This window comes from Lissotriton helveticus, chromosome 9 (genome assembly GCF_964261635.1).
Source record: "Lissotriton helveticus chromosome 9, aLisHel1.1, whole genome shotgun sequence".
In the NCBI taxonomy this organism is placed as follows: domain Eukaryota; kingdom Metazoa; phylum Chordata; class Amphibia; order Caudata; family Salamandridae; genus Lissotriton; species Lissotriton helveticus.
Genome location: NC_136070.1, coordinates 1,272,970,833 through 1,272,983,119, shown reverse-complemented (window position 1 = coordinate 1,272,983,119; position 12,287 = coordinate 1,272,970,833). Strand labels below are relative to the sequence as shown.

Sequence of the window (12,287 nt, the reverse complement as noted above, 5' to 3'; positions counted from 1 at the left end):
CTGGATGCTTGCCCGCACTGTGCAATCATTGAAAACGGCATCTTGCTCAGTGCAAACAGGGTACTACGCAGTTCGCATAGTGCTACGCGTAGCTCGCGTAGTGCGAAGTGCGTAGCGCTACTATGCGAACTATCCCAGGGTTAGAATAAACGTCTTTCAAAGAAAAAAGAATCCTGCTAAAAGCAAATCTCCGAGTACATCAGTCGACCTGTAAAAACTATTTAATTTGGCTAGCTCGTAATAGCCAAAACACATTCACATGCATATGCAGATAATGCTTCAGAAAAGGGGGTGGTGATGAACAGAGTGCCTGAATTAAGCAGACCACTCTTACCCAGTCCAAAGATCAGGGCTTGATCATCACCGTTTTTTAGCTCACTGCACCATCCCAGCTCAGAACTTGGCTATATGCAAATTAGTCTGTTCCTGTCCCAGTGCATGATGGGAACAGGGCAAACCAAACTACCAAGCCAATTCTTGTACTGGGAAGGAAACAAGCTTCCGGGGACCGGTTTCTGCCATTTCAGGCGTCGTCGGCCCGGCTTGCTTGAATCCTGATGGTGCAATGAGCAAGGGACTCACATCTGAGTATACCCTTCCACGCTTATGGTGGACAAAATGATTCATCACCACCCCCTTTTCTGAATCGTTTTTGGCCACTATAGGTGTGGCAGGGTATACTCAGACATGAGTCCCTTGCTCACTGCTCCATCAGGATTCAAGCAAGCCGGGCCGACGAGGCTGAAATGCCAGAAACCGGTCCCCGGTAGCTTGTCTCCTTTCTGGTGAAGAATTGGCTTGGTAGTTTGGTCTGCCCTGTTCCCATGATGCACTGGGCCAGGGACAGACTAATTTGCATATAGCCAGGTTCTGAGCTGGGATGGGGCAGTGAGCTAAATAACGGTGATGGATCAAGCCCTGATCTTTGGACTGGGTAAGAGTGGTCTGCTTAATTCAGACACTCTGTTCATCACCACCCCCTTTTCTGAATCGTATGCAGATAATGCAGCACTGAAATTCTGATATGTAAAAATTGATTTTCCACATCTCAGAAAAGCAAAAAGGCTTTCCAGGCCCTGTTTTAGTCCCCTTAGCATGCAGCTACCAAGAGTCAAGCAAACTCCAGCATGCCAGGGCTCATAATTAAAATGTCTTTATGCATCATAAGCGTCATCGCTTAAAAAAGAAAAAGCCAGATTTCCCTGAAAGCCTCAGTGGAGTACACAATGAGAAACAAAGCAAGCCAGCAGGCCTTAAACAGCATTTAATTCAAGGAGAATTCATTTGACATGTTTAGAGAATATATACTCATAAACTTTCTGGGAAAAAGGGCACTGGGACAAGACTGGACAGAACAGGTCTCTGTCAGAGATCACTGCATGTATTTCAAGCTGAATTCCTCGTGTTTATCTCCAGATGAAATGCTTGGTTCTGCAGCACATGCCTTTTATCCATGTGAAGGAAGTTACCTCAGAAGCCTGTGAAACATCTGAAGGAGGAAGAGGCCTTGAAAGCACTCGTGTAGAGCAGTAAATATTATATCTTAAAGCAGCAAGCAGCATTCCACTGTGAGTTATATCAGTTAGGAAGTGACAATCAAACCTGTGTTGACTTTTCAGGGCTGTCGAGGGAGCAAGGTTCACTAGTCAGCAGCCATCTCTGTCTCTGCCAGACCACGTGCTATGTATGTTAATGTAAACAGCAGAAAACGTGTAACTTACAAAGGATTTATCTCTGCTTTTTTGGCTTTAAAAGCCAAGAAAGCGGAGATAAAATCATCTCCCTATCAGCAACAGGGTGCTAACAAGCAAATTCGCATGTTAGCACCCTTTTTCAGTACGCTTCCCCTTGCATCTCTAATGAGATGCAAAGGGGGCGTTCCAGAGAAAAATAATAGGAGAAATGTTGTTCAGCAACATTTCTCCTATTATCAAGGATTTCGCTAACCCTGTTAGTGATAAACAAAAAAAAGCAGCGCTAACCGCGGTTAGCGCTGCTGTTTTTTACACCTGGTATTTTCCTGACTTAGCCATGATATCCTATGGAAGGTGGATATCATGGCTAAGTTTGTGAGCCCCTATCATCAAACTAACGCCAAACTTCGAGAGATTATCGTTGGTTTTCCAGCGATAATCTCTCATTTGGCAGTTAGCGCGAGGATTTTTATCTCTTCTGAGATAAACCTTGCTAATAGCAAGTTATCTCTGCGATAATTTCCGGCGATGCTTAGCGATAAAAAATTTGTTGCTAAGCCTTGTTAGCGATAAATATCGCTAATCGTTGGTAATATGCCCCTTAGTTCTTAATAATTGTTGAAACGTTATGGATAAAATCTACTGCTATGATTGCTGTGCTGTGTAAAATGTAACGCTAAAATGTAATGTGTTATCTTACCCCATCTTTGACTGATATAGATTGAATATACCATTGAATAAAAATATTCATAGCATCAAGTTTTGAGATATCCCGTGAGTTCTTAGATAGTCCCAATATATAAACACGTACCCTCTTGTGAATAGACAAACAATTATTGCACCTTGCATTTTTTTAATCAGACGATTTTTCCACCTGATTTCAAGTTTTATAGGTTAGTAACTACAGGTTTTACAGGGGGAAGAGGGAGGTAGTTGGATTTTTGTTACAGGGGGCCGATAATGCAGCTATGTTGCAAAAATGGCCTCCATCCTGGCAGCCCACCGGGAAACACCCGTTGTTGCCAGTCCGGCCCTGACTGTGAGCTAATAACTATCATCAAAGAGCTTAATGCAAACTGCAAGCTACGGAATAGAGCGTTACGATTTTTTCCCCAGTTTTTCATTATCCTAATGTTGCAAAAAGTGTTCACTAGGGTAGAAATCAATTCTTATTAGTAAAGCCGACCCAACCATGGTGGTACGTTTTAAAATCAAGGGGCCGATTCACAGAACTAACTTAAGACAAAATCCTAAACTTACTACTTTTGGTATTCACAGAAGTTAGGATTTTGTCTTAAGTTTGTCTTAAGACAGACTTAAGACAGACTTAAGTTTGGATTTTGTCTTAAGTTTGTCTTAAGTCTGTCTTAAGTTTGTTTTAAGACAAACTTAAGACAAAATCATAACTTCTGTGAATACTAAAAGTAGTACGTTTAGGATTTTGTCTTAAGTTAGTTCTGTTAATCGGCCCCTGAGTTTGTGCTTCTCCAGACCAAGTACTCTTAAACTATACTGTCTACCAGTATGGATGACTTGTGACTCCTGCACCTTGTAGTCCTCTGTCTGATGTAACATTTCCTATACACTGATTTACACACTTATGATTGATCGTGTCTGTGTAATGTGTATGTGGTGTATAGTGCTGTGACGTCTTATGATGGTATGAGTGGTGCAATAAAACAAAAGAAATCCATGAGGGAGTCAGAGTGGTTATGGAGACTTGATGGGCACTGTTAAAGGGTGGGAGTGAAGGAATCAGTGGAGAAGGAGGTCATTGGGGCGCCAACAAAGATTGTCGCACTGGGCTCCACCAGCGCCATAGCCGGCCCTGTTTCTCAGGTGTTACCAGGTGGCCTCATTCCAGCTTTTCGTTGTGACCCCGACATGTAGGTTGGAGACACTCAGCCCATATTCAGGATTCATCGTCCAGTTTTTGACCACTGCTCTGTCTTGGCTTTTCACATGTTCTGCCTTTGGCTCTCACACACTCAACCTCTGAACTCCATGGGGCATATTTACAAGCCCCTTGCGCCACTTTTGTGTCACTTTTAACATGTGACGCAAAAGTGGCGCAAGGGACTTGTAAATCTGCCCCCATGTCTTTAATTATGAGCTTGCCTATAAAAATTGTTGTGAATATCTTCGCAATGCTTGATTAAAGAGAATATCATGATATATAAATAATGTCTTCTTTTGTTTGTGTTGCAGGATTACAAACTGAGTAAGTATCACCTTCGTTCTTTTCAGACATCAGCAATGAAGTTTACTTACCAAGGTGAGGCACTGCCTTTACTTCCGGGAGCGCGGAGACTGATACGCTGTATGACGTAGCACGTCTAGTAATGTTAATGTGCCCTTCACTGACCTCCCTTATTCCCTGTAATTGGAATCTTTAGAAGTTAAACATTAATCAAGTATGACTGAGGCACACAGTCCATTTCTATTCCAACCTTCATAAAGCCATTTGTGCCTCTCACTCATGATTTGTGGATGAAATGTGTACGTGCTGCAGGGTGTTGACACCTTACTCGAGAGGTGTGCTTCTCACTCATGGTTTGTGGATGAGATGAGTGCACGCTGCAGGGCATTGATTGATACCTCACTCGAGATATGTGCCGCTCACTCATGATTTGTGGATGAGATGTGTGCACGCTGCAGGGTGTTGACACCTCACTCGAGATGTGTGCTTCTCACTCATGATTTGTGGATGAGATGTGTGCGCGCTGCAGTGTGTTGACACCTCACTCGAGATGTGTGCTTCTCACTCATGATTTGTGGATGAGATGTGTGCGCGCTGCAGTGTGTTGAAACCTCACTCGAGATGTGTGCCGCTCACTCATGATTTGTGGATGAGATGTGTGCGCGCTGCAGGGTGTTGACACCTCACTCGAGATGTGTGCCACTCACTCATGATTGGTGGATGAGATGTGTGCGTGCTGCAGGGTGTTGACACCTCACTGGAGATGTGTGCTTCTCACTCATGATTTGTGGATGAGATGTGTGCACGCTGCAGGGTGTTGACACCTCACTCGAGATGTGTGCTTCTCACTCATGATTTGTGGATGAGATGTGTGCGCGCTGCAGGGTGTTGACACCTCACTCGAGATGTGTGCCGCTCACTCATGATTGGTGGATGAGATGTGTGCGTGCTGCAGGGTGTTGACACCTCACTCGAGATGTGTGCTTCCCACTCATGATTTGTGGATGAGATGTGTGCACGCTGCAGGGTGTTGACACCTCACTCGAGATGTGTGCTTCTCACTCATGATTTGTGGATGAGATGTGTGCGCGCTGCAGTGTGTTGACACCTCACTCGAGATGTGTGCTTCTCACTCATGATTTGTGGATGAGATGTGTGCACGCTGCAGGGTGTTGACACCTCACTCGAGATGTGTGCCGCTCACTCATGATTGGTGGATGAGATGTGTGCGTGCTGCAGGATGTTGACACCTCACTCGAGATGTGTGCCGCTCACTCATGATTTGTGGATGAGATGTGTGCGCGCTGCAGGGTGTTGACACCTCACTCGAGATGTGTGCCGCTCACTCATGATTGGTGGATGAGATGTGTGCGTGCTGCAGGGTGTTGACACCTCACTCGATATGTGTGCTTCTCACTCATGATTTGTGGATGAGATGTGTGCGTGCTGCAGGGTGTTGACACCTCACTCGATATGTGTGCTTCTCACTCATGATTTGTGGATGAGATGTGTGCGTGCTGCAGGGTGTTCACACCTCACTCGATATGTGTGCTTCTCACTCATGATTTGTGGATGAGATGTGTGCGCGCTGCAGTGTGTTGACACCTCACTCGAGATGTGTGCCGCTCACTCATGATTTGTGGATGAGATGTGTGCGCGCTGCAGGGTGTTGACACCTCACTCGAGATGTGTGCCGCTCACTCATGATTTGTGGATGAGATGTGTGCGCGCTGCAGGGTGTTGACACCTCACTCGAGATGTGTGCCGCTCACTCATGATTGGTGGATGAGATGTGTGCGTGCTGCAGGGTGTTGACACCTCACTCGATATGTGTGCTTCTCACTCATGATTTGTGGATGAGATGTGTGCGTGCTGCAGGGTGTTGACACCTCACTCGATATGTGTGCTTCTCACTCATGATTTGTGGATGAGATGTGTGCGTGCTGCAGGGTGTTGACACCTCACTCGATATGTGTGCTTCTCACTCATGATTTGTGGATGAGATGTGTGCGCGCTGCAGTGTGTTGACACCTCACTCGAGATGTGTGCCGCTCACTCATGATTTGTGGATGAGATGTGTGCGCGCTGCAGGGTGTTGACACCTCACTCGAGATGTGTGCCGCTCACTCATGATTGGTGGATGAGATGTGTGCGTGCTGCAGGGTGTTGACACCTCACTGGAGATGTGTGCTTCTCACTCATGATTTGTGGATGAGATGTGTGCACGCTGCAGGGTGTTGACACCTCACTCGAGATGTGTGCTTCTCACTCATGATTTGTGGGTGAGATGTGTGCGCGCTGCAGGGTGTTGACACCTCACTCGAGATGTGTGCCGCTCACTCATGATTGGTGGATGAGATGTGTGCGTGCTGCAGGGTGTTGACACCTCACTCGAGATGTGTGCTTCCCACTCATGATTTGTGGATGAGATGTGTGCACGCTGCAGGGTGTTGACACCTCACTCGAGATGTGTGCTTCTCACTCATGATTTGTGGATGAGATGTGTGCGCGCTGCAGTGTGTTGACACCTCACTCGAGATGTGTGCTTCTCACTCATGATTTGTGGATGAGATGTGTGCACGCTGCAGGGTGTTGACACCTCACTCGAGATGTGTGCCGCTCACTCATGATTGGTGGATGAGATGTGTGCGTGCTGCAGGATGTTGACACCTCACTCGAGATGTGTGCCGCTCACTCATGATTTGTGGATGAGATGTGTGCGCGCTGCAGGGTGTTGACACCTCACTCGAGATGTGTGCCGCTCACTCATGATTGGTGGATGAGATGTGTGCGTGCTGCAGGGTGTTGACACCTCACTCGATATGTGTGCTTCTCACTCATGATTTGTGGATGAGATGTGTGCGTGCTGCAGGATGTTGACACCTCACTCGAGATGTGTGCTTCTCACTCATGATTTGTGGATGAGATGTGTGCGTGCTGCAGGGTGTTGACACCTCACTCGAGATGTGTGCCGCTCTCTCATGATTTATGGATGAGATGTGTGCACGCTGCAGGGTGTTCACACCTCACTCGAGATGTGTGCCACTCACTCATGATTTGTGGATGAGATGTCTGCGCGCTGCAGGGTGTTGACACCTCACTCGAGATGTGTGCCTCTCACTCATGATTTGTGGATGAGATGTGTGCGTGCTGCAGGGTGTTGACACCTCACTCGAGATGTGTGCTTCTCACTCATGATTTGTGGAAGAGATGTGTGCGTGCTGCAGGATGTTGACACCTCACTCGAGATGTGTGCTTCTCACTCATGATTTGTGGAGGAGATGTGTGCATGCTGCAAGGTGTTGACACCTCTCTCGAGATGTGTGCTTCTCACTCATGGTCTGTGGATGAGATGTGTGCACGCTGCAGGGTGTTGACACCTCACTCGAGAAGTGTGCCTCTCACTCATGATTTGTGGATGAGATGAGTGCCCGCTGCAGGGTGTTCACACCTCACTTGAGATGTTTGCCTCTCACTCATGATTTGTGTATGAGATGAGTGCACGCTGCAGGGTGTTGACACCTCACTCGAGATGTGTGCTTCTCACTCATGATTTGTGGATGAGATGTGTGCACGCTGCAGGGTGTTGACACCTCACTCGAGATGTGGGCCACTCACTCATGATTTGTGGATGAGATGTGTGCGCGCTGCAGGGTGTTGACACCTCACTCGAGATGTGTGCCACTCACTCATGATTTGTGGATGAGATGTGTGCACGCTGCAGGGTGTTCACGCGTTACTTGTGAACAAGCACACCACATGGGATTTGTGCAGTTTACTCAGAATTTGTGTACATTTGAATCCAACTTGTTATCTCTGTTGTTCAATATTTACTGTGGGTTGTTCTTGTAACTGTAAGCCTCTGCTGTTCCTGGTTGTGGGCGGAATATTCTGGCTTTGAATCAGTCCCACTGCAGCTGAACTCTGAGTGTGGAATCCAGGTAACGGTGGTACACTGTGGCCATTGCGAGCACATTTATGTGTTGTACAACCTTTCAATATTTTCGATTTTATCACACTCCATATGGAAGTTTAGTTTTTTTCTGGCGAATTCTAATCTACCTAAGTGCATTATAAGTCTGTAGTTTTGAAAGAGGGGTGGGTGTGAGTGTAGCATAGGGTCCCTTCTGCCAACTTTGTTGCATTTTTTAACAAAACTTTTTGAGGTTTAGCAAAAGTTGCAAGGTTGAAAAAGGATAGCAATACACATCTTGCTAAAGTGGTTTTCGGTAAAAAAATATGCAAAACCCACATTTATAGAGGAATGTTGCTACCAGCAAACCTGTTTAGAGGAAACTCTTCCATCAAGATTATTTTGCTGGAAAATATACCCACAAGCTAGGTTGTTATAAAGGAGCCAAACTTTGGAAGTGTACAAAATGTTCGAAGTTTCCACCACAGCAGATAAAGTGATACTTTCACCCATCCATGGCATCCTCTCCATTTAGATCAATTGTGTGTTTTATCAGAGGTCCAGTGTGACTTTGACTTCATTGAAATCTATCCAAGGAATGGGGAAGGCATACAACGCCTTTAGTTTTCACACCAGTAAATGTTTGTTTCCTTATCTACAGCTTGGCCTGCTCCTTTGTGGCAGCCATCTTGTGTGCTCCTTTGTGGCAGCCATCTTGTGTGCTCCTGTGTGGCAGCCATCTTGTGTGCTCCTTTGTGGCAGCCATCTTGTGTGCTCCTTTATGGCAGCCATCTTGTGTGCTCCTTTGTGGCAGCCATCTTGTGCTTGACTAACAGCTCAAAGATCTGCACAGACTTTCTCACGCTGGTTGTTGACTTTGTGTTTAGGGAGCAGCTTTCCAAGGGTGAAGCTTCACAGGAACCTGTTGCCAGGACCCACCGTGTCACCGCCTGAGCTGTCCCTGTCCACCGTCCCCCTGTGCCCGCCCAGGAAGGTGTGCAGACCATGCATCCGGCTCGGCATCTCCATGAACACATCAGGTACAAGAAGGAGCAGATGCAAGTTTGTGTTTAGACTGTAAGGGTCTCCCTGTATGCCTGGAGAGGGGACGTGGGGATGATGCAAATAGTTTTCTGGAATACCCTGCATGGTATGAGATATTAACTTGCAAACACTGAGCTTAGGGAAAATCTTATTAAAGTGTGCATGAGTTACAAAACAAGCTTGCAACAAAGCTTTCTCTTGTGTATAGTGGAATTTCGCCAAAATTGAACGACAAATTATCTTTCTGCCAAAATATCGAGTTCTGGATATTGACTACCGTCATATTGTGATAGTAAGTACTTATCGGTAGATCTAGATTTACCATACTCAGCAGGAAAACTATACTTACCTGCTTATACTTACCGGGCACTATTCACAGAACTAACTTAAGACAAAATCCTAAACTTACTACCATTTTGGTATTCACAGAAGGCACTTACTCATTTCGGTATTCACAGAAGGCATTTAGGAGTCCTGAAGTTAGGAGTCCTAAAGTTAGGAGTCCTAAAGCTACTCCTAAACTGAGAAAAATCCTAACTTTAAGACTTTTGGTATTCACAGGCATTTAGGAGTCCTAAAGTTTGGACTCCTAACTTCTGTGAATACCGAAATGAGTAAGTGCCTTCTGTGAATACCGAAATGGTAGTAAGTTTAGGATTTTGTCTTAAGTTAGTTCTGTGAATCGATCCACCCTTACTATATGGGACCCGTGTATGTGACAGGCGGAGTGGTATCTTTGTGTCAGATCCTGCTCTACCGATCTTGAGACCAGGTGTTGGCGTACCCAGATTTGACATCAAAATGAACACTTCCTGTTGCATAAAATGCTTCTATTCTACACAACCAATCTCTGACGTCATCTGCAGTGACCCTAGGCCAGTGGCGTAGCGTGGGTGGGCCTTAGGGGTGGTTGCCAAAGGCGCAAAATTCTTAGGGGTGCAGGGGCATTCTTAGGGGTGCAAAATGTAAAAAGGAAAGTGGAAGGATAGTTTGCCTTGCCCAGGGCACTGGCAATCCATGTACGCTGCTGCCCTAAGCTGCAGTTTATAGTAAGCGGGATCATGCACGCTCTCTGTAATTGTATGTACGACAATGTTATCAACTCTATACTGCATGGGATTCTGTAATCCCTGTACAAATGCACGTTCTAATCGGCGATTAGTGACGCACTCAAAGATTAGATGTTGGAACTTGACTATTATAAGTTATTACAGCAGACGTCACAAGACCTGTTGCCAGAGGCAGTAGCCGAGGTGAAAGACATGTAAGGTGACAGAGCATAAGTGAAGCAGCTGTTTAAAGCTACAAAAAGAAACATTGATTTTCTTTCTTCTGCTCTATTTTAATAGCTTACAAAGACAAGCAAAGACAATATATTTAGTTTTGCACTCCTTAGATAGAGAAAAGCTAGAACCTTTCTGCATGTTTCTACACGTCCCAGGCTACTGCAGTTTTTAAAAAAAATAAACAGACTTGCATTGAACTGTTTCTATTATCGGTTTGCAACAAACACCTAACAGATTTTGGATATGTTAATTTTGCACTAGAGGTTATGTTTTTATTTTTGAAAACATGCTCACTTTTCCATATGAAAGAACTACGCATTAAGGTTTTAAGTGGTTTGTGGGAAAGGTGATGGTGTGCCCATGTATTATATGGGATAAAGTACACCTTGGCATACATGGTAAGGATATTGCAAGTCACCTCGGAGTTCCATAACCTTATAAAATAACTCAGACTCAGGCCTATTTCCTCTATATGGTTATCGAACTCCTCGGTGACTTGCAATACCCTTATAATGTATGAAAGGGGTTACTTTATCCTTTATATATTTGATCTTGTTGTAACCAATCTGGAGGTTCAATGCTGAGTCTGTACCCTTACCGCAGAACTTCAGGTTGCGTTTTTAAAGCCTTTTTGTATTAACTGTCCGGTTGCTTGCGTGTTTACTCTTCAAATCCAAATATGACTGACACTGACACTAAATAAATATGTACATTTGTAGCTATTGCCTCAAAATTTATTTTCATGTTACAGACAACAAGTAGACGTACTGTTGTGAAGTGTGTGGGGCTAAAGTTGTGGACATTGTCGCACTTGAACAACCAGAAACAGACTATAATTAAGCAAGAGCTTATTCTTAAGTTGTTTGAGTGCAAAGAAGTTCTAAGGGCTCTCTTGACACAGGAACAAAAGCAAAGTTTGCAGAGATGACCAGTCCTTTTAATTGGCCAACACAAGTAAAGGTAGATTTAACATCCCTGTGTATGAGTTTTCGTAACCTCGGATGACCTTTCCTACTATGACCATTTGAAGAAGGGTCATGTGAGATCACGAAACCCTATGGATATATTTGTAGGTCTAATTTATTGCTTGGGTTTATGAAATAACAAGCTTAAACTTCACAGAGTGTTTGCTTGTGTCATTTGCAAATGAGGATGGTCAGCTCAGACTTACAGTTCGAACAGTGGTTTGTTTAAATATCAACTTTTAAAAATCAAGGTACAAAAATATTCGAACCAGAATGTTGACTACCAATATATCACAGTGGTTAATATTCCGCGTGATAGAATGAACATTGGGCCAATGAGTGACCTTCATCGGTGCTGACTAATTCCACATTTCAGCCAAAAGACTATTATAGTATGATCCAAAATGGAGAGAGGTGCTCTTTTTTTAATCCTGGAATTTCTGTTTAACCCCTTGTATGTTTCGGACGGACCCCGGCCATCTGACGTCACAGTGGACGTGTGCGGACGACTGCCTGGGGCCGTCCAAATCCCGCCCACTATTCAAATCGCCCACACATGTGCACAGCATGCAAGGGGTTAATACACTATTTGTTTCTTTCCATGTTTTATTTGGCATTTCATATCATTGAGGCTGTTTGGTATTAGGCACCCTTCCATTTTTGGTACTTTGACAATCTTTGAAAGGTGCTGACATTTGGTGCTGCGTTGCGCGAGACAGCAGTACAGCGCCATATCTGCTAAGATATGCTGCTGCTGCTCTCTTCCCAAGCTCTGACACACAATTAGAATTCTTAGAGCCATGCACACGCCTTTGCCCCATAGAGCTAAGGTAATTGTGATGTTCATGTTCAGCATTAGTTCTGTACTGGAAGAATAACCTTCCAGAACAACATTTCTACGCACTGACATACTTTAGACTAGAGTGCAGCACACATGTAAACTTTGAAGGAAAAACACTTTTCTCTACTTTGTGCCTGCCTGAAAGGCATATGGGGCCTTATTTATGAAGGCCTTGCGCCACAGGTGCGTCACTTTTTCCCATGTTAAAAGTGACGCACCAGTGGCGCAAGGCCTTCATAAATAAGGCCCATGTTTTGTTGGAAAGCCCTGCCTAAAAATTTAAGTAGATGGGACTTTGTGTCAAAATCCACAGATGGTTGTGTGGGAGCGCCCTTGTTACACCC

At 44.9% G+C, this 12,287-nt stretch overlaps 1 protein-coding gene across 3 annotated transcripts in view; it reads left to right on the top strand.

Annotated features, from left to right (window-relative positions):
* The window catches only part of IL17RE (interleukin 17 receptor E), a 156,737-nt gene that overhangs the window by 90,115 nt on the left and 54,335 nt on the right, over window positions 1–12,287 (top strand). Inside the window, exons 2-3 of one of the 3 annotated variants that reach the window (XM_078661841.1) lie at window positions 3,903–3,969; window positions 8,695–8,847. In XM_078661841.1, coding sequence (XP_078517967.1) covers window positions 3,903–3,969; window positions 8,695–8,847 — 220 coding nt within the window. Of the gene's footprint in view, window positions 1–3,902; window positions 3,970–8,694; window positions 8,848–12,287 lie in introns of those variants that run through there. The other 2 variants (XM_078661843.1, XM_078661842.1) reach the window with 2 other exon arrangements.